General features: G+C 39.8%; 1 protein-coding gene across 8 annotated transcripts in view; it reads right to left on the reverse strand.

The window, feature by feature from the left end:
• Positions 1 to 8,280: 8,280 nt before the first annotated feature.
• JCAD (junctional cadherin 5 associated) overlaps positions 8,281 to 24,473 on the reverse strand; it is a 53,577-nt gene continuing 37,384 nt past the window's right edge. For 5 of the 8 annotated variants that reach the window (XM_088150246.1, XM_007437125.3, XM_088150245.1 and 2 more), the window contains exons 2-4: positions 20,605 to 20,962; positions 13,753 to 17,366; positions 8,281 to 10,054 (exon numbers count right to left, since the gene is read on the reverse strand). In XM_088150246.1, coding sequence (XP_088006372.1) covers positions 10,020 to 10,054; positions 13,753 to 17,366; positions 20,605 to 20,900 — 3,945 coding nt within the window. In that variant the 5' untranslated portion in view covers positions 20,901 to 20,962 and the 3' untranslated portion in view covers positions 8,281 to 10,019. The remainder of the gene's footprint in view (positions 10,055 to 13,752; positions 17,367 to 20,604; positions 20,963 to 24,473) is intronic. The other 3 variants (XM_025172479.2, XM_088150247.1, XM_088150248.1) reach the window with 1 other exon arrangement.

Raw genomic sequence — 24,473 nt, forward strand, 5'->3', positions numbered from 1 at the left:
ACACATCGTAAAGTGGCCAAGGTTGAGAAACACTGGCTTAGCCCAAACAGGAATAGTATAATATGTATGCATTTGTGCATAAGAGTGGAGGGTTGTATTATTCTGTAACCGTCTATGGCTTTCTTTACTAATTAACCTTGATTAATCAAGCACATTTTCAAGCCCTCACAAGGCAGGCCTAGATGCTCTTCTGCTATTGTTGGAAATTAAGCAGTGTGCCTTTAAAGAGGGAAAGTGCAAAAGAGTTATAACATATTGAACTGTAGGCTGGGTCCCCACATTGTGCTAAGCGAACATTAACATGCTGCACAGTGAATTCGAACGGGGGTTTGCGGAATTACAAAGAATAAAAGCAAAGCCAAACCAAAATAACTTGCGTGATCTCTTCCGCTGCATGTTGTATCAGTAAGAATGATTTTATGAGCAGGTTTTAAAAGTTACCGTTGGCATCCCAGTCCAGTTGTTTGTTTGGTTGTCTTATCTATGCCAGAGCCTTGTGTTTTATAACATTCCCTGCGAGCGAACTATTTTCTACAACTCATCTTATCTTGTCCATAAGCCTGACACCAGGTTGCTGTGTTTATGTTCTCCTTAATCTTAGTTTAGGCAGAGTTTATCCAAATAGGACTTTCAGACCTCAGTCAAATAATCTGTGTTGGAGAGCCACACCTGTTGAGGACATATCCTTTCAAAAACATTAGCATGTTTGATTTGGGCAAATATGAAAGCCCATATTTGCACAGGAAAGACAAGGACGATTGCTTTGGGTAACAAACATTTTAGCTGATCACCGTATGGCAGAGTGCCCATGACTTTAAAGACAGTCCTCTATTTGAAAGGCTCGCAGGAGACAGAAGTCCATTCGAAGGCAACTTTTGTTTAATGTCCAAGTCCATTAAAGATACAGAACTTCAACTTTGAAGTTGCCCATCAACAGACACCATCAGTACAGGTAGTCCCCGGGTTAAGAACACCTGGTTTAAGTATGATCCATAGTTAAGAACAGAGTCTACGGTAGCAAAATTCGAGGTAAGTGCACAATGGTTTGAGTTAATTACACAATACTACTTATACAGATATAGTATTATATAGAGAGCCAGTTTGGTGTAGTGGTTAAGACATCGGGCTAGAAACCATGAGGCTGTGCGTTTTAGTCCTGCCTAGGCACAAAGCCAGTTGGATGACCTTGGGCCAGTCACTTTCTCTCAGCCCCAGGAAGGAGGCAATGGCCAACCACTTCTGAAAAACCTGGCCAAGAAAACTGCAGGGACTCATCCAGGCAGTCTCTGAGAATCAGACATGATTGAACCGATAATAAAAAAAAAAATCCTTATACAGTATTATACAACTCGTTCTTAAACTGGGGGACTATCTGTACAGCAACCTATGGTGGCATACAGGTCACCTGATAGTCACTCTCCTTCTTATAGTATTAAGAACAATTGCATCTAGATCCTCACGTTTGTACAGATGCACGACCTCCTCTTTTTTGGGGGGGACACATTTCCACTTCTTTTGGAAATATGTAAGTGGATGATATTTTATAACCTTTCTAGATGATACAAGAAAAAAAAAACATTTCAGTTTTGTTGTATCAGAAGAACATCAACAATGGTCCACACTGTTACTAACGGAGCGGTTGATAAGCCTTCCTCATAAAATAGCTACAGAGCCCCTTTGCTGCGTGGGCATTTCCCTTCCATGGATTTCTGCCAAAGAGAAGACAAAACTGGTGGCTGGCAGAGGAAGATACTTGTATGATAATGCAGTAAAAGGGATTTACATGGCAGTTTCATGAAATTATGAAAAGCACACCATTGCTAAGAATCTACCTTTTTTTGCTGAGCTTACGATGGGTTTATAGTTCAGTGTGGAGTGTAGGTCCATCCATCATGGCTTGTTCAATGAGCAATGAGTAAATTGTGGCTTAATTAAGAATGTGAAGTTCACTATGTTAAAAGAAACCATGGTTTAGCCTGCTATTGTTCAGAAGGCAAACAAGCAAGGACCAGTTGGAAGAATGAAGCAGGGACTGGCAGTAAAACTTGGGCATACTGGGCAAAAGGCCTTGGCTGATACCTAGCTATGCCAATTCTTGGGTTGTGTTCATTGTGCCACGTTTATTAACCATGGTTTAGTAAAATATACTATGTGGTCTGGATTTGCACAGCACATTAAACGATAAACAAGCATACTGTGTTAGTCCAGAAGTAAAGGCTCCTACATGTTATTAATAGCTGTAAAAAAGAGATTACAAGAGGCAGAAAAGACAACATATCTCCCTCACCACAAGAGGATTTTCTTGTATCTTTACAAATATCAAATGCACTGGTGCCTTAATGATGAAAGACTGACACTTATCATTTAATAAACAGAGACATGGCAAGGCAAAGTATTACATGGCCAGCACACAAAAAAAACTAGCAGGCAAAGCAGATAACAGCAAGACCTGGCAATGGCTAACAGCAGGAAAGCTGAAGAAAGAGGCAGGGGGGCTATTTCTGGCTGCACAAGACCAAGCCTTAAGAACAAATGCATACAAAGCCAGAATTGAGAAGACAGCAACAGACAGCAAATGCCGCCTCTGCAAAGAAGCTGAAGAAACAATGGACCACCTAGTCAGCTGCTGCAGGAAGATCGCACAGACTGACTACAAACAACGTCATGACAAAGTAGCAACAATGGTGCATTGGAATATCTGCAAGAAATACCATTTCCTGCAAGCAAAAACTTGTGGGACCACAAAACAGACCAAGTAATAGTAAATGAAGAAGCTAAAGTGCTCTGGGACTTTAGAATTCAGACAGACAAGCACCTGCCACACAATACCCCAGACTGAACAATTGTTGATAAGAAAGACAAAAAGTCTGGACTGCAATACCTGGAGACAGCAGAAGAGAAGAGAAAGAACTGGAGAAAATCACAAAATGCAAAGATCTGCAGATAGAGGTAGAATGACTATGACAAAAGAAAGCAAAGATAGTACCAGTAGTAATAGGTGTCTTGGGTGCAGACCCAAAACATCTGGAGCACCACTCGAAGACTATTGGCATTGACAGAATCGCCATCAGTCAATTGCAAAAGGCAGCTTTACTTGGAAGAGCTTACAACCTGTGGCGATACCTTTAACTCCATCAAAAACAACATCTGCCTATCCCAGGTCCTTGGGAAGGACTCGATAGGCGGATAAAAATGTCAAATCCAGTCTAAACGTCTGGCTGATTGTGCGACCAACAATGATAATTATGTGCCTTCAAATCAGTTTTGACTGATTGCAGTTTCCTTGGCAAGATTTCCAGAAGTGGACTGCCATTGCCTTCTTCCTAGGGCTGAAAGAGAGTGACTGGCCCAAAGTCACCCAGCTGGTTTCATGTCTCAGGCAGGACTAGAACTCACAGTCCTATAAACCTTTTCTTTTTTAAGTTTTAAGGGAATGTGTGCTTGCTGAATCATGAGAGAGTGCAAGGAAGGCATTTGCCTCTGTTATTTAAAACAGCAAGCTCTACCTAGCTGCTCTCAGCAGCTCTTCTAAAAAGCCAACCAGGGTCAGAGTTGGATGGGAGACCACCAGGGCTGAAGGAAGTTGAAAACACATCTAGGAACATAGTAGCAGCAACTGGGAAGAGCATCCCCTTTATACTGGGACTGAAGGAGGCCGCATTAGCTCCTAAAATAAAAATATTGCATGCAAATAAGGTATTATTGCAATCATGTTTATTACAGTTAAATCACTTCCAAACACTCAGCCATGTGGATTCCTATCTTGGCTTTTTTGCAATAAATCGGCAGCCCCTTTTGGGCCTCTTCACCGCAGTGTATAATTTTTGGCTCTGATTGTTTGGGAAGCTGAATTCCATTCTGAGGGAAAATGTTGTGTACCACCACTACACAGAAGGGTGTGCTGTGCAGGCTCTGGAAGACATAAAAACGGTTGGTTGGAGTGATGGCTTAATCTGGAAAACTGTGACTTGCTCGCTGCAAGTCTTCTTCCAGATGAACACAGTCAATGTATCCTGTATGGTCACTAGGAGGCAGGCTGTATCCATGACTGTATTTGGGGCTTAAGGAGGGGCTTCCCGTCAAGGCCTCACCCTGCCATTGCAGAACTTGGAAGAAAAAAAACCTTTTCTGGACAAACAGCCCCAGAAATGTAAATGGTCCTTTCTGCATTGCTTGAGAAACTATGGTGAGAAATAGGCTGTCAGTTACTAGCTGAGCTTGGTTAAATAAGGGGAAAAAAAGTCAGATCTGATTATTACTTGGATGGGAGATACCAGGACATCTCAGAGCTAGAAGTCCCCAAAACATTCAGAAGAAAGCAACGGCAAAATATTTTGCATATTGTTCCAAGAAACCACCATGGAGATGTCCATGAATCTCAACTTAAAAAGGATGTTGCATTTCCTTGCCACAATTTTTTGCTTGGATCATTTCATGCAGCCCTCAATTTTCCAGGGTTTGAGGGGAGAATTTTGGCCTCACTCCTATACCCACAGCACTACAGCCAGCAGACTTTCTGGAGAGCTTTTCCAAATCAATCTCTGTGCCTTCCTACTCATTATTGTAAGTCTGTGAGTCAGAATGCATCAGAACCCAAACTTTCAGACCCACCAAATGCCTTCTTATAGTCTGATATATCTTCCATAGTCTGATCTGTTAAGAGTGTCATCCCCACCAGGTAGACCAGACCAGGAAATCAACTTCATAAGAGGCCTGAAACTACTTTTATTGAGATTGGCTCTAATAAGAGAATCTTGCAAGACTGATTGTACTGTACCTCCTCCCACTTCTTATACTGTTCTGGTAACTTCTGCATGTTATCTCATTCTGCCTCTAAAAAATGCTTCAGCTCCTTTTGGCTAGGCAACAGAACCTGCATACAGGTAGTCTTCAACTTAGACCATTCATTTAGTGACCGTTTGAAGTTATGATGGTGCTGAAAAAAGGGACTTACAACCAGTCCTTGCACTTATCACCGTTGCAGCATCCCCATGGCCACGTGATCAAAATTTGGGTGCTTGGCCACCAACATGTATTTACGATAGTTGCAGCTTCCCAGAGTCACGCAATCACCATTTGCAACCTTCCTAGCCAGCTTCCAACAAGCAAAATCCCCAACCGTATTTATTTGCAATTTCTTTGGGCCCTCAAAGATCATACAACAACGGCAAAGAACATCCTGGGGAGATCAACTCACCTTCTTGCAGAAGGTTTTGACCTGCCAAAAATGCTGTCCACAGTCCAGACATTCTGCCAACCTCTGCCCTAATGTAAGCCTCAATATGTATACAATAAATACATACATACATACATACATACATACATACATACATACATACATACTCTCATTTAGCCGCCCTTGATTTCCCTCTCTTCTCTGATGCTCTTATTTGTCAAATGCCAGACTGTTAAGACCCTCAGGGCAGACTACCTTTTACAGCAGGATTAACACAGATTCTGCTAATTAAGTTTTTCAAAAAGCCTCGCTGTCTTGCATTCACCCTCTAGACTGGGGACAAGGGACTCTCTTTTGAACTTTGCTTAGATTAAGAGCTTCTTTGACAGCTCCCTGTAAATAGGTGAGCCAAAATGTCCTCCAGCTTTTCATAGGTAGCCGTACTTGGCTATATATAGATTGCAGAAGAAAACAAAGAGGCATGAAATCATTCCTTTTCTATTGTGATTCAAACGTTCATGTGATTGTGCGGCTTCTTCTTTCCTTCCTCCTAACCTTCCGAAACCCTCCGGTGAATGGTTTGACTTGAAGTGGTACCTCCAGCTATTATTTAACATTGGCAATGAAAAACAGTCCCAACTATGTGAAAATTCTCCCTTGGGAAAGAAAAAATAGCTCATTTTGCTTCAAGATACAAGTATAGGGACTGCCATCCCATTCTGGTGTTTCCATATGCTTGTCTTCCTAGAGTTCAGTCACCGATCTTGGGATGAGTCTGGTTGTTCTCACCAACAGGTTGTTGTTGGGTGTTTTATTTTTGCTGCCCAGGATGGAAAGTTCCTAATTGGTTTCATAAGCATAATCTTATTGTGATTTTCTTGGCTGGGAGATGTTGTTTATTTCGAATTTCTGCCATGTGTTAGTCAATAAACACATGGAGTTTGCTTAATTGTTCCCCAACCCTTTGCCCTGGCAGTTCTTCAACATTGCCAACACATTGCTCAAAACGAGTGGGAGGCTGCTTCATGGAACTGGACTTTCCTTACAATCTGAAAACCAAAGATTATGGAATTTAGCATTTGTTCCACTCCCTTATAAGAGAGAGTTAGCAGATAATTGCACATATAAAAGCAATTAGCAATAAGCTGCATCTGGTTTTCTTTAGTGGCTGTAGATGTTTAACCAGTATTTATGGATGTGTCCATTTGGACCTCAGAAGTTGAGCTTAACTCCTTTATCGTTACAGACGAAGCATAAACTGCCACTTTCTCTTACTAATATATGATCTTTTTCGTTAAATAGGAGTCAGGATCTTGTCTCTATAAGAGCATGAGAGAAGGAAGAACCGTTCTCAGTTAATAAGGTCATTGTGCTATTTTTCTTCCAGTTTCTCTGAATGGTAGAAATGAAGAGGAGACTTAAAGGCTAGCTTTTTCTAGAGAAGATGATGTTAAAATACTTTACCTTGTGTTAAAATATTACCTGCTCTGGGTGCATAAAGGCTTTATGGACTAAAACTCATGACTTTATTGACTCTCACCAACAAAAGCATGAGAAACTCCTCATGAAAATATCAGACTTTATGGCATTATTTTCAACATACCCTGCAAATCCCAAAAGCCAAAATTATGTAGATTGAGCAAGTGGTATAGTGAGTCATGTGCATCAAGAACGGTGATCCCATAGCAATGTCTGGGTAAAATCCTGGGATCTCAACGAAACCAACAACTCCCATCCTTTCCAGCATTTGCTTTCACTCCTCTGTGCAAAGCACTAAGGAAAATACAAGCTGGCCTCATCCTGTTCACATGATTGGATTACCTGACAGGTCCTGACATGGTACAAAGCCTGTTTAGATGCAAGAAAACTGCTTTTCAAGGAGGTGATAAAGGCCAGAAAAAGGGGGTGTATGTTTTTTCTTTCACCTACTTGGACTGCAAATTATCCTATAATGAGGTTTTAAATGTACAAATAATGTCTATTAGTCAGCAAAGGGCATTTAGAACAGGCCCTCGGCAGCCAAGCAAACATTTGAGTGCTTTCTTCCTCAAATTATTTCTGATGGCCTTCTCCCCAGTAGCTGCTTTCTTTCATTTCTCTGCACTTCAGTTCATCACAATTGCAAATATTTTCAGTGGGTTTTAGGGACAGGGCTGTAGCACTAATGCAGTTGACTTGCTCTCCCTGATTAGGACTGCTTGGTTCGCCGATCAACTGACTGTTGAAAAAGTTTATTTTGTAACTTATTTTCAGTGACTTGATTTATTCAGCGTTGGGCTACTTTTATCAGCAAAATGAACAAGGGGCCTACTTGTGGCCCTTGTAATAACTGTCTTGGGAATTTCCTCCCCCCAATGAGATCATTAGATCCAAGCTAAATAAGGGTAGCACTGCTTGCTTCTGAATGTGTATTTGTAGTTTGTTTACACAATTATCAGCTTGTGAACAATGGATAATATATCCATTATTTTTATTCTGGAATCCCCAACATATTGCTGCTGCTCAGGGAACTGGTCTCTTATGTTTATTGGTGATGTCATCCGTTTCCAAAGGATCCAAATAGGAAAATATTTAGGATGCTTTTACTGAACAATCTTTTTTCTCACCAGAGAAAATCAGGTAAGAAACAAAAGATGGAATCTTTTAACTGGTAGAAATAGGAGCCATCTACCTGGAGGCACCTATAGACAAAATAGAACTGGGGAAAAAAACTAAATAAAAAAACTATACACTATTTTCCTTAATGTATAAGGAATTTTAAATATTTGGTCAAGATTCTAGCAACAGAAACACATGTTACAGATAAGGGATTATAATTGCTGAAGCATAACAGTGGGCTACTTTTATATTTTGCCAAATAACAGAAAAAGTTGTCTGTGTGTACATGTGTATGTATGTGTGCGTGTGGAATCTGAATGCATAATAGGTAACATGGTTTTGATATAACAACAAAAAGACTCGTAACAAGCAGGTAGAAATGTATTTCCAGAAGTATGTTAGCAAATAAAAATAGTAACAGACATATTTTCTTTAGAATTTTATATATATATATATATATATATATATATATATATATATATATATATATAAAAAACATTGTGTAGATTAAACTGGTATTATTCCTACAGGAATGAACAAGGTTCACCCTAAATACAATTGAATATCTTGCAAAAAAATTTTTGAAGTGACAAAAATAGCTCTTTGTATGCTTATAGGTGTGAATCCTATATGGATTGCCATTAAACAAAACAGGCATAAATATAAAATTCAAACATATAGAAAGGCAGGGCAATTCTACGAGTTGCTCTACCAAGCCAGCTGCTTATAAAATCTGGTGCAAGAGTTCCAAATATAGGCACAATCACAATGCCATAAAAATGGCACTGAGCATCTACGATGGGAGTTACGTATTCTTGTGTGGCTCATTGCTAGAGTTGCCGTAAAGGCAAGTGAAAACGGGCACTGTCCCTTGCCACCACAAATGGATGGTACCAGATTTTTCCCAAGAACTAAATGGTGGTAAAGGATTCTTATTTCTATTAATGGGTACATTTGTAGCACAAGGCTTTAGTATTTGCACCACTGCAAACAGAATTTACACACTTAGGGATGCAATGTATTAAACCACTCCTCCTATTTTCTGGTAATTATACTTGTGGAAAGTAATCAGTTGAACCACCATCAACACCATCCTCATCTAAAAGCACCAATCCAAGCAATAAGAAAATTAATCCTGTTTAGGTTTAGGTACCTCCTTTATAAGAATATTTATATATACATACACAAATATATTATTATAATACATAGCGTGACAGTTGTGAATAGAAGATAACGTGGAATGTGCAGAAGATACACAAATAAAGCTCCTCAGCTAGTTTCTTTGAAAACTCACCTAGAAGAGGAGGAGAAGAAAAAGATCTTACCAATGAAACAACTGGCAAACTGCTTACATTGTAGAAAAATACATCACATTCTGCTAAAACAATGCTTGGTTAAAAAAGGATGTGCTAAACAAGCAAGTCTGTGGTATATAGAATTCTGAGCCCAAATTACAAATAGAAAAAGGAAACAGAACGAAATACATAACAGTAGGGGAAGAACAGCAGCCAGAGCGGTGTTGATCCTGGTTTGATTCGATCAGAGGACAGAGGTGGCAATACGGTCTGCCACGTTAGGTTCTCCTCCTCCAATGGTGCATTTGCCTGTATTGTTTTGACATGCGGGAAGGAAGGAATTCCAATCAAAGCCCTTTCAGACCAAGTCCAAATTGATTTCACAGTTGGTCAGTCGGCATTCAGTGCTGTTGGCTGGCATCCCCTTGAACTGAAAAGGCAGCGGCGGTTCTCTCGTGGCCTGTTTTATGGCCCACGCTCAACAAAGCTGAGAGTTCAGAGATTTGGATGTTTAGCTTAGAAATTCACATTCTTTCTTCAAAAATAATTTTCTTAATCTCTTCTGTTTACATTTTACACAGAGAAATAAGCAAACCTTCCCCTGAGCCCCTCCCACCTTCATCCTGTTTACCATCCTGACTGAACACTATTCAATTCAATTTAAAAGTGACCAATCCATGCCAAGTAGCAGCATTAAGTTTTAATGCTTTGAAAAACAGATGGTTCCAGATAGAGATCTTTGCACGCACCCACTCATGCACACACACACTTTTCCATGCAAGTTCCAGAAAGCATACATTCCCCATAAAGACTTGTCTTTGTCCACTAGCAGGTAAGATGCTTTACCAACACACTCTACACATTGAGGCTTAAGGGTATTTCCACACGATGCAACTCTGGAAAATGTCCCACAAATCATAGAAATCTCTTGGAAGCCAGCTCTTTTTGTATCACACCCTTTCAACCCGGCTGGGATCATATGCATCTGTAAAATAGGAAGTGAGCATGACTGTTAGTACTAACAATTCATTACAATTATGTCTGTGTAGGACTTTGATTACAGAGGAATCACATATTCAGGACTCATTCTTACAACCAGCCTGCATTAAAATCCCATTTGACTGATATGTTCCATGGTCTAAAATAGCTCGACCTAAGGAAGGTAAATGCTGCAACAGGCCGTAGGCTTTGAAACCAGATTTATCAGACCGCCATAGCTCCCCATATTTTTCATGATCTACTGGGATATTAAATTTGTAATTCTGAGTAGGCCTCAGTTCAGAATAGCAAAAGAAATGCTGTTAGTGGCACCATCCTAGAAAAGTGATGGCTCACGTTAACTCTTTCTCTTGTACATATGGAGGGTGCTTCTACTATGTTTGGACTTCTTTAATTATGTTATTGCTATAAACTGCATCAAAAGAGAATGCAGAGAGTTGAGGGTGATTGATTTCTGTGGATCCCAAATGGTCACATGATAGTTTTTGTGGAAACATCATCAGTTAGTTGATAAAAGTGGCAAGCTTTGGAGATGTACAAGGTCAAGCACGTGGCTATGCCATTAACTCCCGAGTCTGCTCATTAGGGGCTACTGTGTTCAGCTTAGCTTGACTCCTGGTGACCACACAGAGAAGGCTCACCATTTACTTTATTTAATGGAAGGGGGTGTTTTCTTCATAAATATCTAACTAATTTCTATTAAGTTGTCTTGTCAGCTGGCATCAAAATGCAGCTGAATGTACAGCAAGAAATAAGACCCTGTGCATTTATTTGTGTGTGTGTGGTCAACTCCTTCCTTATCTCAGTAAATAATAAGAGCTTCCCAAGGAAAAAAATTGCCCATAAAGCCCATAAATCCAGTCAGTGTTCGCAAACTGAGTTTCAATAGACAAATTTGAAATATTTAAGGAAGAGACGGCTATTTTAAGCACATTCTACATGTTAATGCAGAAAGTCAGTAGTTAAATAAAGAGCTACCACATTTGAATTGCCAACAAAGCAGTCTTGTGTGCTAAACAGTCCAGCCTGAAATGCCTTTTTGAAAGGGAAAGCTTTTTTTTTTAATGACAAGAGAAATATGTCACTAGGAAAACTCCCTGAAATAACTCTGCTCTATGTAAGCAACTTTATACAATTTGGCTAATGAAGGGAATCTATTCTTATCGCTGGAGAATACCGTACACGCAGAATATTGCCCCTGATTCTGCTGCAAGAGAAAGGGAACCCGCTACAAGAAGTCACATCTGGTGAGTTCTTCTGGCATTTTCTCTCTAAAAAGTTCTCATCGTACATAAAGTAGGAGATTCCCCATGAAGTTAAGATGGGATGAATCAGTCAACTTTGGTCTCTTCTTTTCCCAGTGTTACGCTGGGTCCAACCCTTGGGGAAAAAAACGTGCAAAATTGCATGCATTTCCCTGTGAATTTCCTGCACTATACATCATCTTTGTTTTTATTTTTACTAATATAGATGACTTTGTGCAGACATTTACCTGATACCACATTTTGGTATGCATCGATAGACTAAAATGTAGCTGATTCTTTTTCAGCTGGGTAGAGATACTACTCAGCTATGCTGATCCAAGAGTATGACATACAAAATAGGAGGACAATTGTCTCTTTTCTCTGCCTCATTTTTTGGGGGCAAACATAATCACTTTGAATCTACTGAGCGAGACTGGGAAGGAATTCCTGTTAAATTCCAACAGATAAAGGGATGGAGGATGCAAAGTAAGGAAGAGATCGTATCTTCTTTAGCATATATTTGACTTGGCTGATCTAAAGCTATGATCACAGAGCACTGTTTTCTTGCTACAGCACACAGATTCTTTGCTTGAAATGTGGGAAGAGCTGTTTCAATAGCACTTATCCATTCAATATTTTGTGATTCATTGTCTTATCTATCTGTAGGGTTGCATAAATATTTAAACAGCAAGGTCAATGTTTTGAAGAACATTTAATACATCTGTGATTTCTAGGATCATGCATGGATAAGAAGAGGACCATTTCTTAAAATCCAGAAATGTTTGCAGTATTTATCTTGTCCTAGACAGATCTTCTGGATTTATAATATAACACAACACATGTACCAAATGTCCCAATGCTACCCATGGGCATTTCAAGTATGCTAGATTTAAGTCAGGGATGGGAGCCCTTAAGTGTCATTAAAAACACAGCCAATAGTCCAACGTCATTGGATGGACTCAAATTCCTGTGATTCAAATTATCCATCATTTCTTATGCTTATATATTTTATTTGTATTAGAGAGCTATTGTGAGCATGAAAAAAAAATTAAAACTGATACCAAAGCATTTTGTTGACTCAAAGTAAATATATGCTTTTATTCAACTACTAAGAAGTATCAGTAAAGAACTGTTAGTTATCATTTGCCTGCTGATAAGAGTAGCAGAACTGCAAAAGCACTTAAAGGATCTGGAGAATTCTTAAAACAATACACTGTAAATAGGCATAACCTCCACATTGTGGGTTTTCTGGAAGCCAACTGTCTCATTCTAAAATTATACCTACTTTTTATAGTTACCTTAGAAGTCACTCCTTAAAATTGTCTTTGAAACAGGGGCACCATTGGGGGAGAGAGGAAGAGCCACACCATATTTTAGATCATGTGATTATTCTTTACCTAACAGATTGTTAAGAGGCTGGAAAATTAATTAAAATACATGTCATTAAAGCATTCTGTTTCTGGGCACATCTTTGAAACTTGCTCTCAGTCTTCCCCTCCCGTTATTGGAATCTCTCACTTTTGTTCAAACCCCAAATGGAATATCTGTTTAATAGACAGCCGTCTTCTAAGGCAGTCCTCCCCAATCTGTTGTCTGCCAGGAATGTTAAGATTCCACCTCCCATCATCTCTATAGTATTTAGTCATCTCACTAGGAATGGTGGAAGATCAGATTAAAGTAATTCTTGAATGAAAGCTACATGTTATGTGTTATATACTAAATAAATAAAAGAACTAGGATAAATTAACTGTTTCCCCTCCTCAAAGGTAGTACGGAACCACTGATGGAATGACCAACATGAAATAAGCAACAGTAAGCAGAGACAGCATTAGGCTGATCCATTTGGAACTAGCGAAAGAATCTTCAGCTTTCGGGACACCTGCACAATTCATACAAGGGGAGTTTGGAGGCAGAAACATGCAAACCAAGAACCTGGTTTTTATGAAATCTTACATTCAGCAAGTGGGGTAACTGCTTTTACTTTGAATGAAGCGCCAGATGATACCCAAATATTTCTTCCTGTCTCTTCATTTCTTGAAACCATAATGGGTGAACAGTAGAGGCAAAACTAGGAAGTTACTTTTAATGCAGATCTGAGTTTAAAAAAGGACGACTGAGCATGCGGGAAGGAAGATAGCAAATTCCATCAGGATTACAGCATCTTCCACTCCAGGGTATTTATAATGGTATATACCTGTTCAAAAGAAAAAGAAAAGAAAAAAGCCCAAACCCAAAACAGCTGGTTTATCTGGTAGGGTACTGTCTCAACCACTGACTGATTATCTCCTTTTCTGTTTGCTTGCCAGAAATTAAATTGCAACTGCAGAATTCAGGCCTGAGACTGAAACAGGAAATTACAGTTTCTTTTTAAGACCCTTCTGGGAAAGTATCTCCCAACAACACGATGACCGTACAAACCCTGGAGAAATTTGTCTCTTACCTAAGCAAAACAAATCTCTTCCAGTTTTCTTCATGTTCCTGTTGTCCAAAAGTCCATTTTCAGCCAGTGAGATTATGCGCTTAGAAACTGAACTGCCATGGGACAGTTTGCGGGGAAATTCATTGCGGCCAAAGGAGGCATCGTTTCCTCTCTCTTCTGGTCCCTTGAGCTGTTTATCCTCATCTCCGTCCTCACCTGATTCGGCATTCTTTATACTTAGACGTCTCATACGAGAAACTGAATCAACTTCTTTCATCCTTACCAAACGATCCATGGCAGCTCGGCTTGAAGGAGAGGCAAGTTTGCCTTGCAAAGTCTCAATCACCTTTGAAGTGCTTCTAGGTCTCTTTTCTACATTCAGTGGAAGTGATTTTCTTTCAGCAAATGGAAGCACAACAGACTCAAGAGGGTGAGCATGGTCTTCTTGGTGTCTGCTGATATCATGATGATGCTGAAAATATTGTTCAGCTGTCAACATTTCTTCACCAGAACACTGGTCTTTAATAGATCCCAAGGAGATGTTCTCTCCAACGAAGGACCTTTTTGACAAGCCACATTTTTGTTTTCCTTCGTAAGAAGTCATGTTTGTTTCCATTCCCCCCCCCAGCATCTTTTCATTTGATAATTCAACACTCTGTGGCATGTTTTCAGAGCGAGAGTGTTCATCAGGAAGTGTTTCATTATCAGCTATTAGGGATTCCACAGCTACCTCTATGCCCAGGATCCTGGCTGCTCTGGCCTGAAGCGATTCATTTGGCGGAATCTCTGTGCAAGAATCAAGAGCGCCGGTGCCAGAGCCTTCACCATCATCAAGCCCAACAGATCTCAAATCTGGCTCAGAGTGCCCTTGATTCCTATTTGTTAAAGATAATTGCACTACAGATTCTGTTTCCACAGCAAGGATATTCCTGCCTGCTGCCCTTTTCAGCTTATCAAAGCCTACTACATTGTCCTTATAGTTTTCAGCACTTGCTTCCCTAAAATTGATGCTGTTGAATGGATTACTGCGCTTTTCATTGTCCAAGGGACCTGATACATTTGGTTTGATTGGATGCAGACTAACAGCCCGTTTAATAACCCTTCTCCCACCTTCCTGTTTTTTTTGTTTTGGAGCAACATATCCATTTTCTGCCTTAACTGCTTTATCCATTTCTTTTACCTGTGATCTAACATACACATGGTCACTAAATACAACCCTTGCATCTGAACTTTTAGAAACACTTACACTTTCAAATTTGCTTTTATCTGTACCCTGTTTAAACACAGAAGTGGCCGGTGTTACATTTAGTGACTGTGCATTGGATCTATGGTCCTGGCTTTTTTCATTGTCTCTACATGTTCCTCTCTCTGTCCTCCTTTCCTTCTCCTCCTCTTCTCTCTCTTGCTTGTTCTCAGTCTCTGTACCATCTTCATTATTTTCTTCTTGTTCTTGAAGCTCCTTATTAAAACTTTCTAGTTCACTTATTACATCCCAAGGACGTCGGCTAACAGGTTTCAAGAGAAACTGCCCAAAGAGCTCTTTACTACTACAAGGCGAATTCCTTTCTTCCTTATGGGCAAAACTGGGTTCCCTTTCCCGCCCAGGAAGGGCTGTGCCTGAAGCACAAGTCGCATTCTGGCCTGCCTTTGGGTTAAGTACTGAAGTCCTAGAACACTCAGTTTTGCTGGGCTTGTCAAGATGCCCCTGACCTTTCACAGGGGAAGTAACTTGTCTGCCTTTTCTGTCATCAGCAGGTAAAATGCTCAGGGTTGGTTCTATAGTAGATGACCCGTATCTTAACAAGTGGCCTGTGGTCAGTGTATTTGATTTCCTAGGTTGTGAGCCATGGAGAAGCTGCTGGATTTTGGGTTCTTCCATGAAACTAGTTTGCGTTTGCTGGTCCTTGTACTGATCGCCTGGCCATGAGCCAGAATACTGAAGCTCCCTGTGCTTTGCAGGCTGCCTGAATCTGAGATCATTCATTTGTTTGAACTCTGGTCTCCACAACTCTTGTTTTTGTAACTCGTTCTTATTGGTCATGTTTCCTGTAAGGGCTTGGAGCTCCAAATCAGTAGAGGAGGTACTTAGGAAACTTTGTTCCTGCAGAACCCCACTGGTATCAAGACCATTCTTCTCACTGGCTCCCTGTGTTACGTTGTTATTCCTATCGGTATCTGGCATGTTCAGTTCAGATTGAACTGGGATGGACACCAAGCAAAATATAGTTTCATGTGTTTTTTTCTTTGAACTCTTTTTGCCCTGGATCTCAGTTCCAGGTTCAAAGGTTTTCACTTTAGTCAGAGTCTCACAGGAGAGTTCCATATGTGGGCTTGGAGCAGATGGCCTGCCTTTTGGGTATTCACAGTTCAGATCATTGCCTACGTCATAAGAGTCTCTTTGGGTAGACAAGGCACAACTGTCCTGATCTACACTGGATTCTACCAACCATCTGCTGCTATATACAGAGCTACCAGAGACCTGGTTGCATTTTATAGCAGTATTTATTGAGTCTGGTAGATCCAAAAATGAATTATTGAACTCCTGTTCCACAGAACTCTTATGGAAGACATTAGAGTTGATCCTATTTGCATCCCCAACGTTGTCATCCTTCTGAAGGTCAGCTGGATGTGTTATTTTGATATGCCGTATTCGAGGGTCATCAAAAGGAATATACTGAACAGAAGACAGACAGTTCTCCCCATGTCTCAGATGTCTTTTACTGTTATACAAGATCTGCTCATTTTTATAGTGCTCATCTCCTGTTTGAAATTGATTAATAGAAGGCTGGGAACTAATAAAAATCCTCTGCTCTGGAACCTGCATATCATTATTAAAGCACATATCATATTCAGGCACTTCTTTGGGCACATGTTGATTCATACTTTGCTGACCAGGGGATTTATAACATGGAGGAGGTATGTACAACGGGGGTTCTAAGCTAGAGTCCTGAACTGGCTCATTAACTTTAGTTAAGTAGCAACCGGCTTTGTCTTTTTGCTGATCATCCTGCAGTGAACTGGTTTCCAGGGTTCCCCTTGTCTGTTGATGAAATTCATATGAAGGAGGCTTCAGTGGTCTGCCATACTTGGGCCTAGGTAAAGGAAGGAAGTGGGTTGCTGGTTCAGAGTGTTTCAAAGTTTCCAAGGCCAACCCAGGTGCCTTATGGTGTTTACTGCTGATTAAGGAAGGCATTTCAGCACAGTTAAAGCTCTCTGGTGAAAGAACTCTTGGGAAAGACTGTGATTTACTCTTAACATGGGAAGTAGCAACGTCCCGTCTTACTGAATACATATCCTGAAGCAGCCTTTCTTTATCTGTGTCAGGCACAAGTTCTCCAAATGCAGTTGGTTGGTTCCAGCTTTCTGTCTTTAAACTTTGCCACCTGTAATCACCAGGAGGTTTCCAGGTCTCCTGTGTGTTAGTTCTCATATTCTCTAATCCTCCTCCGATCTCCCACTGACTTTCTTTATCATGTCCAAACAAGGCACAAGGTGCAGCCATTCCTTTTGTTTCAGAGTCTGCTCTGTCAGGATAACCTAATAAACTAAAATCTTGGCCTTGTCTTCTCCAGTAGGCAAGATCTTTATCTGTCTTGGAGTGCGAAGACCAACTTAACTGTGATTGGTCATAAAGCCTGCAAAAGAAAGGAAGCACCAGTGAAGAGATTTTTTTAAAATGCTTTCTTTTATCCAGATCTAAGTTAGTAAAGAATCTGAACCATCTGGAATCATGAGACACTCAACTTATTTTCCTCACATTTCTGAAAAACAGAACTTTCCACAACAAACCACAGAGGAGTTCAGGTTGTGCCTATATTTTGTTATCAGTATGCCTCTCTTTCTTCAGCATATTGCATACATGATAGAAAACTGTATGTAACATTCTACTGCATACGTAGATGAAGAAAAGTTTCAGATAGGCTTTCTTAAAACGAGTAGAGTTACAATTGTGAACCTGCAACAGATTTTACAACAGAAATTCTTTTTAACCATAGAAATTCTTTTCAAGACAGCCTGCCAGCCAGCAAATTTCATCCTCCTTTGCAATCCTGTATGTTGTCAATCAGGGACATGCAAACATATCCAAACTTTCAGCAGTGGCAGAGACTGCTACCGAACTGAAGATGCACATTAAAAAAAGGTCAGAATAGTTTTGCAAAAGAAAAATGGAGGTGCTTGAGAAGGTACATATCTCTGGGATATCAAAAAGGGGCCAGAACCAGGCAGTTATATTCCCTTAACTATAATGTATTTTTCAGTGTATGCAGTTAAATGCTTAGTTATTATTCATCAGCTTGACCTTCCAATGGCCTCTGAGAAAATATTAGTTTTTTTCTCTCTCTCTGTAGATATCTATAACACAAGTTTGAGTCAATGCAGGAAATCAACAGAACCAAAATCTCAGATACCAAGAAAGAGATGTTTTATAAACTAGAAGGGAATTCTTCCCCTCACTTTTGAGTATATGCTAACAAGCAAGCTAATACTATATTTACCTAGAAGGAAGATGACCTGGAATTTAAGACAATCCCACCTCCAAAAAGAAAAATAAGAGACAAAGAAACAACCAACCCAACCCCACCCTTATCTTCCCCCTGTTGTCTTCCTAGCATTGCCAATTCTTGCTGAAATCAATGTTGGAGATATTCCCTATACAACGTGTGTGTGTGTGCACGCACGCATGCACACGCATGTGTCTGTCTATCAGAAGTCATACTTTACAGAAAAGAAAATGTGAAACAGGGCCAGGAAAAAGTAAGTGTGTGTGTGTGTGTGTGTGTGTGTGTGTGTGTACCTGTATCTGCATGTGTATAATTAATACAAATACTGATCCCCATGATCAGGTATCAAACATTCTTTTTACATACAACATTTGTATTCCCCTTTCTCCTTCAAGCAAAAACAACAAAGGATTAAATTTACCAAGTAAACAACTAATCTTCTAAGTTAGCTGAACATTTCAGCAAGGTGGCTGCAGCCATTTATATTTCCACCCATTTTCAACAGCACCCCTCCCAATGTACTGCTCTGTTCAACCACTCATGTTATGGAATCACTCATTCAATTATTTCTTCAAACCATGTTATACCTCAAAAGGGTGTGTTGGTGTGGTTTAAAATATATATTACGTATCAAGTAGGTTCTCTGCCAAAACTGTCTGTCTGCAAAAGTCTTACAACATAAGACAAAAGTTTTAAAAGAGCTTTTTCTCAAGAACTGTGAGCAATTCTTTTTCTTTCTACTTTTTGTAAATTGGGTCAATTTTGCATGAACTATTTTTCACATTAAAAAAAAATACACCAAAAAATTGCAGTGAAAGCAAGAGAGATCAGTACTAATCTTTCTGGTTTTGACTGAGAGCAACCTGTATTTTCCGCATTAGTCTTTTAAAATAAATATGAGCCAAAACTTGGTGATTAGTTGATAAGCAGCTGCAACAGCACAATCACAGAATGTTTCTCCAAATGCACAATCTTTCATGTCTAATTTGTTTCAGTTCAAAAGTGCATTTGTGACTAGCTGCAGGCAAGCGGGAAACTGCGGCAACACATTTTATAAAGTGATGACAAGGCCCTCCCCGGGCCAAAGCTGGCCTCATATTTGCTTTAGTGAAATTCAGTTTGAGATTCCCTGGTTTTAATAACATCATGTAGATTTCTATTTCAATAAGTCTCTGGGGCACTTTTTGTTCTCTTCTCCTAAGCCTACTTTACTTTTTGTATTTCCAAAATAGTCTTCCCCCTTCCAACACTCTGCGAGATGGGGGGCACGGGTCAGGCAGAAGAGAGATTGCCTACAGAAATTGCTTGCCCCCCCCCCCGTAGAGTGGAGCAATTGGAGAGGAAGGGATTACAAGAGAGTAAACAGACACACAATGGAGAATACACTGTTTGCATAGCATGCTCATGGCTGCTGACACCAGCACACTGCTTTCAATTTGCATTCCCCAATACATGCCCACTTATTCTCTTGTATTCCCCACGGTGTGCTTGCTTACTCTCTTGTAAGCCCTTCCTCTCCAATTGCTCTACTCTATGATGCAGGGGGAAAAAAATGGGTCAGGCACAGGAGAGATTGCCTAGAGATTACTTGTTTAGGCAATCTGTCTACTCTACAAGGGGGGTAAAGGAAAAAAAATGGGTCACTCACCGGACATGTAACTGACTGTAATGGCAAACATGTGACTGAGAGAGAGACAATGCAAAGGTTGTAACTTTGAGCCTTGGTCTCAAAGTTATTTTTTTAGTACTATCATAACTTTGAATGGTCATTGCACAAGGCAGTCGGTAAGCAAGGTCTAACTGTACTTTCTTCTGATTCCTTAAAAGGCAAAAACACTCACCAATTCTGAGAAGCTATTTTAGAAATTCCTGAAGCCTTTCTTTTTCATATTTTGATTAAGGCTATATACAAAGCAAAATGGCCAGAACATATTGCATTTTTTGTAAAGGCTGCAGACTGTAGTCCAAATAGGATTACAAACAGGGCAATGTTAAAGTACTGCAAAGGTGGCTGCATTTACTCCTTTACAGAGTTATTTGAAGGTATCTGGAGAAGTGACTGGTCCAAGTCCAAATACACATGTAAAACCATAACAGCAAAAGTCCTTTAAGTTGCTTATTAACCTTACCTAGACTATCGACATTAAAGAGGTGGGAACACAGATCACCTGGTCACACTTTTTCTCACTGTGATAAATGAAGTGCATTCAACCTGAAAAATGCAATTACTTATAAAATTCCTTTATTCTCTTTTTTGCAACTGCACATTACTTCCCCTTATGATACTTTCAACAAAATTAAGTCTGCTGGGGTCTGAGCTTGGACACTATTTGGCAAATAGCTGAGCAAATGCAGAAGAAAAATTACTCACCCTCCTTGCAAAGCATGCACATTAGCTAGACCTGAGAAGTCTTTATGGTTGGCATTCAATTGCCTCCCTTGGATGACATGATTATTTTCATTGACATTTTGATAGCCCCTTGCTATGCTCTTCTTACTATTGGGGTAGGTTCCAGGATGGGTTGGGAAGCCATTCAGAGTTGTCTGACCGGACCTCCTATCTATATCTTCATGCTGAAATCCATCGCTTCGATTTTCAGACAAATTGGTAGGATTTTTAGATAGCTTGTATCCATGAGAAATCAGAAGGTCTTCTACGCTGAACATACTGCAGTGGCTTTATTTACCTCAGCATCTCTGGTGGGAGTCCTCATGAACTGGGCCCATCACTGAAAAAGAAGACAAAGAATTTCATGGGTACAGAAGTACTCAGCCCAACCTAAACAACAATCAGAGATCTCTTTCAAAATTCTTTGTACAATAATTAAATCTAAAGATCTGATTTAGAAGTCTAATTGGATTGTTTCAATATGCACGTGAGTAGGTTGCTTGTAATTCACCCATAATGAATTTAGGCTGAGAGCCAATAACTTGTTAACTAAAATCAAGATGCAATTTTAAGCCAACTGATCTTTGAAAAAATATATAGCAGTCAAGAGGTACAGTTCTCTTTAATGGTCTTATACTTGAATAAGGTGAAATACAGTTCACTATAATAGCTATTCCTCATGAATAAAGCAGAACCTTGAAGTACGTCTGAAAGGCCAAAAGCTGGCAGTGGTTCACATGTATAACCCAATATCAACCATATTAAATACCTTTCCTATCATAACCACATTTAAAGCTTGTACATCCATTGTGTGCCTTCTGCCATCAAATGTGGCCCAGTTTATTTATCACTGCACTGCTTCTATTCACCCTCTCCCAACCCAAACCACCTAGAAATAACTCATCACTGACTACAAAACAAGACTGCAGAAATGAGATAAGCTGTTGACCCCAAACTTGGTACACTGTTCTTCAATAAAATTTACCTTGTGAAATTTATTTATTGTGATATGGTTTATTGGCATGATAATCTTAGGTTTGAAAAGGATTGTTCATGACATCCATATGGATCTTTAAGGTGGATGAGCTATGCTTAAGTTCCAAAACACCCGGAACCATATTAGTAGCAAATGCAGCACAGAGTACAGAGGAGACCATTTCATATAGTGGGGAAAAACAGACTTGGTTGTATTTTAAACTATTTTAAAACAGATGGGGAAGTCCAGGATAGAAATTATTTTTTCATCCTGAATTATTTTTCAACCATGAACACCTGGAACTGGGTGAGGACTATGCAAGAAGAGAATGTGGGACAGCTGGTTGCTAGAACAATTCACTCTCAAAATAGAGGATCCATATGACAGCCATAAAACAGCAGAATAGCCACTGATGGGTCACAGGTGCAAGGAAGAATTCTGTTTTTCCTGGTGCTGCATAAACTCCAGGTACTAGTGGAACGTACAGCATCCATTTCCTGGCTAATAACACACCAGTGTCTGAGCAAAAATAGTACACAAGGCTCTCTTGACTGTTTCCTTTTTAAAAGTGGATTTGGCTATGGAAGTGAATAGACAAAGTGTAAAGCAAGCAAAGCGGTCCTCAGATTTTGTTCATATTCTTCAAAAAAACAGTCTTTCTTTCCTTAGCCGAGAAATGTGTAAAGCATCCTTTCTTGATTTTGGTATCCCAAAATCAAATAGGCTTGCTGGCTGGAGATGATGGATATGTGTTAATTTACCCTAGAGGACACCAAGCTGGGAAAGGCTGATATATGCAAAATTTTTTGGAAAGCACAAACAGTTGTAATGTAGTTTGTGTATTACTGTACAATGAGCGGGGACCAACCTATATCTTCGAAGTTACCATATACTTCTTATACAATAAGACTTAAGGAAAAATGGTTACCATGCCTGAAAGGACAAAACACAGACCAATACTGCAGCATAACCCAAACTAGTTATGTGGCTAGTATAACGTAGCTGCTCACTTACTTGTTTACTCCCTGCATTTCTATACTGCTCAATAGCCCAAATTCTCTCTGCACTTCATAAAAGTTGAAATCAGAAAAAGCATCAGTATAATAAAACAATGCAAAATAATGTACTTGTTTTGCTTGCTCCCTTATTCTGTCTGTATATTTAAAAATAGCTTTTACAAAAAAATATTTCTACTTCTCAGTAGAAATAACATTTTCCCAGAATTTTGTACAACCTAGGAAAAATGGGGAATAACATACAAAACAGTCAGCATAGATGGACATTTCCCACTATGGCTAAGAGACAGACCAGAGTGCATAACTTTCAAAACAATATTTAAAGATTGTTAGAACAACAGAATTTGAGCATGCAGACTCCTAATTTGATGCAACAAGGTTTTTTTTTTAAAGGATGGAAAACTCTGTATTTTCCTGGAGCAGCTTTGTTTTGCTTGTCGGTGAGGTCACAGATTTCAGAGATTTCACTTCCTCAGGATGTTGGCTATCTTCCCAGAATTTCCGATTTGTGAGGGTTCAGCCACAGCAGTGTTACAGAAGCCTAAGCTAGGCCCTCTCTGGCCACCTGTATCTGCACTGGCCATAATCTCCTAAGGACGCTTGCTCATGCAGTCCTTGCAGTAGAGAGAGAAAGAGAGATCACTCTCTCTCAATGGATGTCTTTGGTCTTTCTCATACAACAGAACGTACATACCACTTTGAATATTTGCTAGAGTGGAAAGGCAGGGCTTAAACTGAATAAACAAATGAACAACCTACACTATAGATTACTGGTTTCAAAGAGCAGTCATTGTTGTGAAGGATCAGACATATTCCTATCCAGCCTTCCCAACAGAGGATTGGAGATGGAGCAGCAATCAGCATCAAGTCCACAGGCGCAGAAGGAGTGCGTGCAATCCTCCTCTCAAAATCATGCTTTGCTTTTCCAGAATGATCAGTCAATGGCCATGGTGACCCATCCCTTAGTTTCATATAAATTGGACAACTGCAATTTATCTATTTGCTACCATCTTTGTTGAGTCTTCAGAAACTTCAGTTGAATTCAGAATGCAGCAATAAGAATGCTCAATGGGGCTCACAGGAAGGACCATGTTACACTGACTCTGAAATGGTTACCAGTTTGTTTTTGGACACAGCTGAAAATACTTGTGATGACTTTTGAAGTCCTAAAAGACTTAGGTCTAAGATACCTTATGGACTGATGCCTTCCAATCATATCACCTGCCTGTATCATTCCGGTATATGATGGAAAGGCTCTTCTCTGTGTCTTTGCTGGGGCATAGCACAATCCATAAAGCCGCAGAAGGGACATTCTCCCTCCCTTAGAAGGCTACAGGTGACACACTCTCTCACAATCTTTTGCAAACTGGTTAGCATCTTCCTATTTAGGAAGCATTAATTCCACAGGCAGTTCTTTCTTAATGTTCTTAGCCATGTTTAGTGGTGGGCTATAGATTTTTTACATTTCCCCTTTTAAAAACCGATCTGTAAGTTGAGAGATTCAGCATCATGTGTATTTCAGCCACATCAATCATCAGTCTCTGGTCTATAGACCCAAATGCATGTATAATGCACAGCCCTCAAATATTACATTTATTTCTTGTTAGATTTATATCCTGTCTTTACTCCAGCATCTCAAGGTGGCATATATAATATTTCCTCATCCATTTTTTCCCCACAACAATAACTGAGATTCATTGAGTTGAGAGAGAGTGACCGGCTCAAATTTACCTTGAGATTTCTATAGCTCCTGAGGAGCCAAACACGAAATACCTTAAGCAGTAGGCCACTCTGATTTTCAGCTCACGTTTCCCTCCTCTACCACTCCCATGTGTGAGCTATTACCTTCACAACTCTTT

Source organism: Python bivittatus, unplaced genomic scaffold, assembly GCF_059951505.1.
Source record: "Python bivittatus isolate LINGU-HERP-01145 unplaced genomic scaffold, Pbiv_v1 ctg000610_np1212, whole genome shotgun sequence".
NCBI lineage: Eukaryota > Metazoa > Chordata > Lepidosauria > Squamata > Pythonidae > Python > Python bivittatus.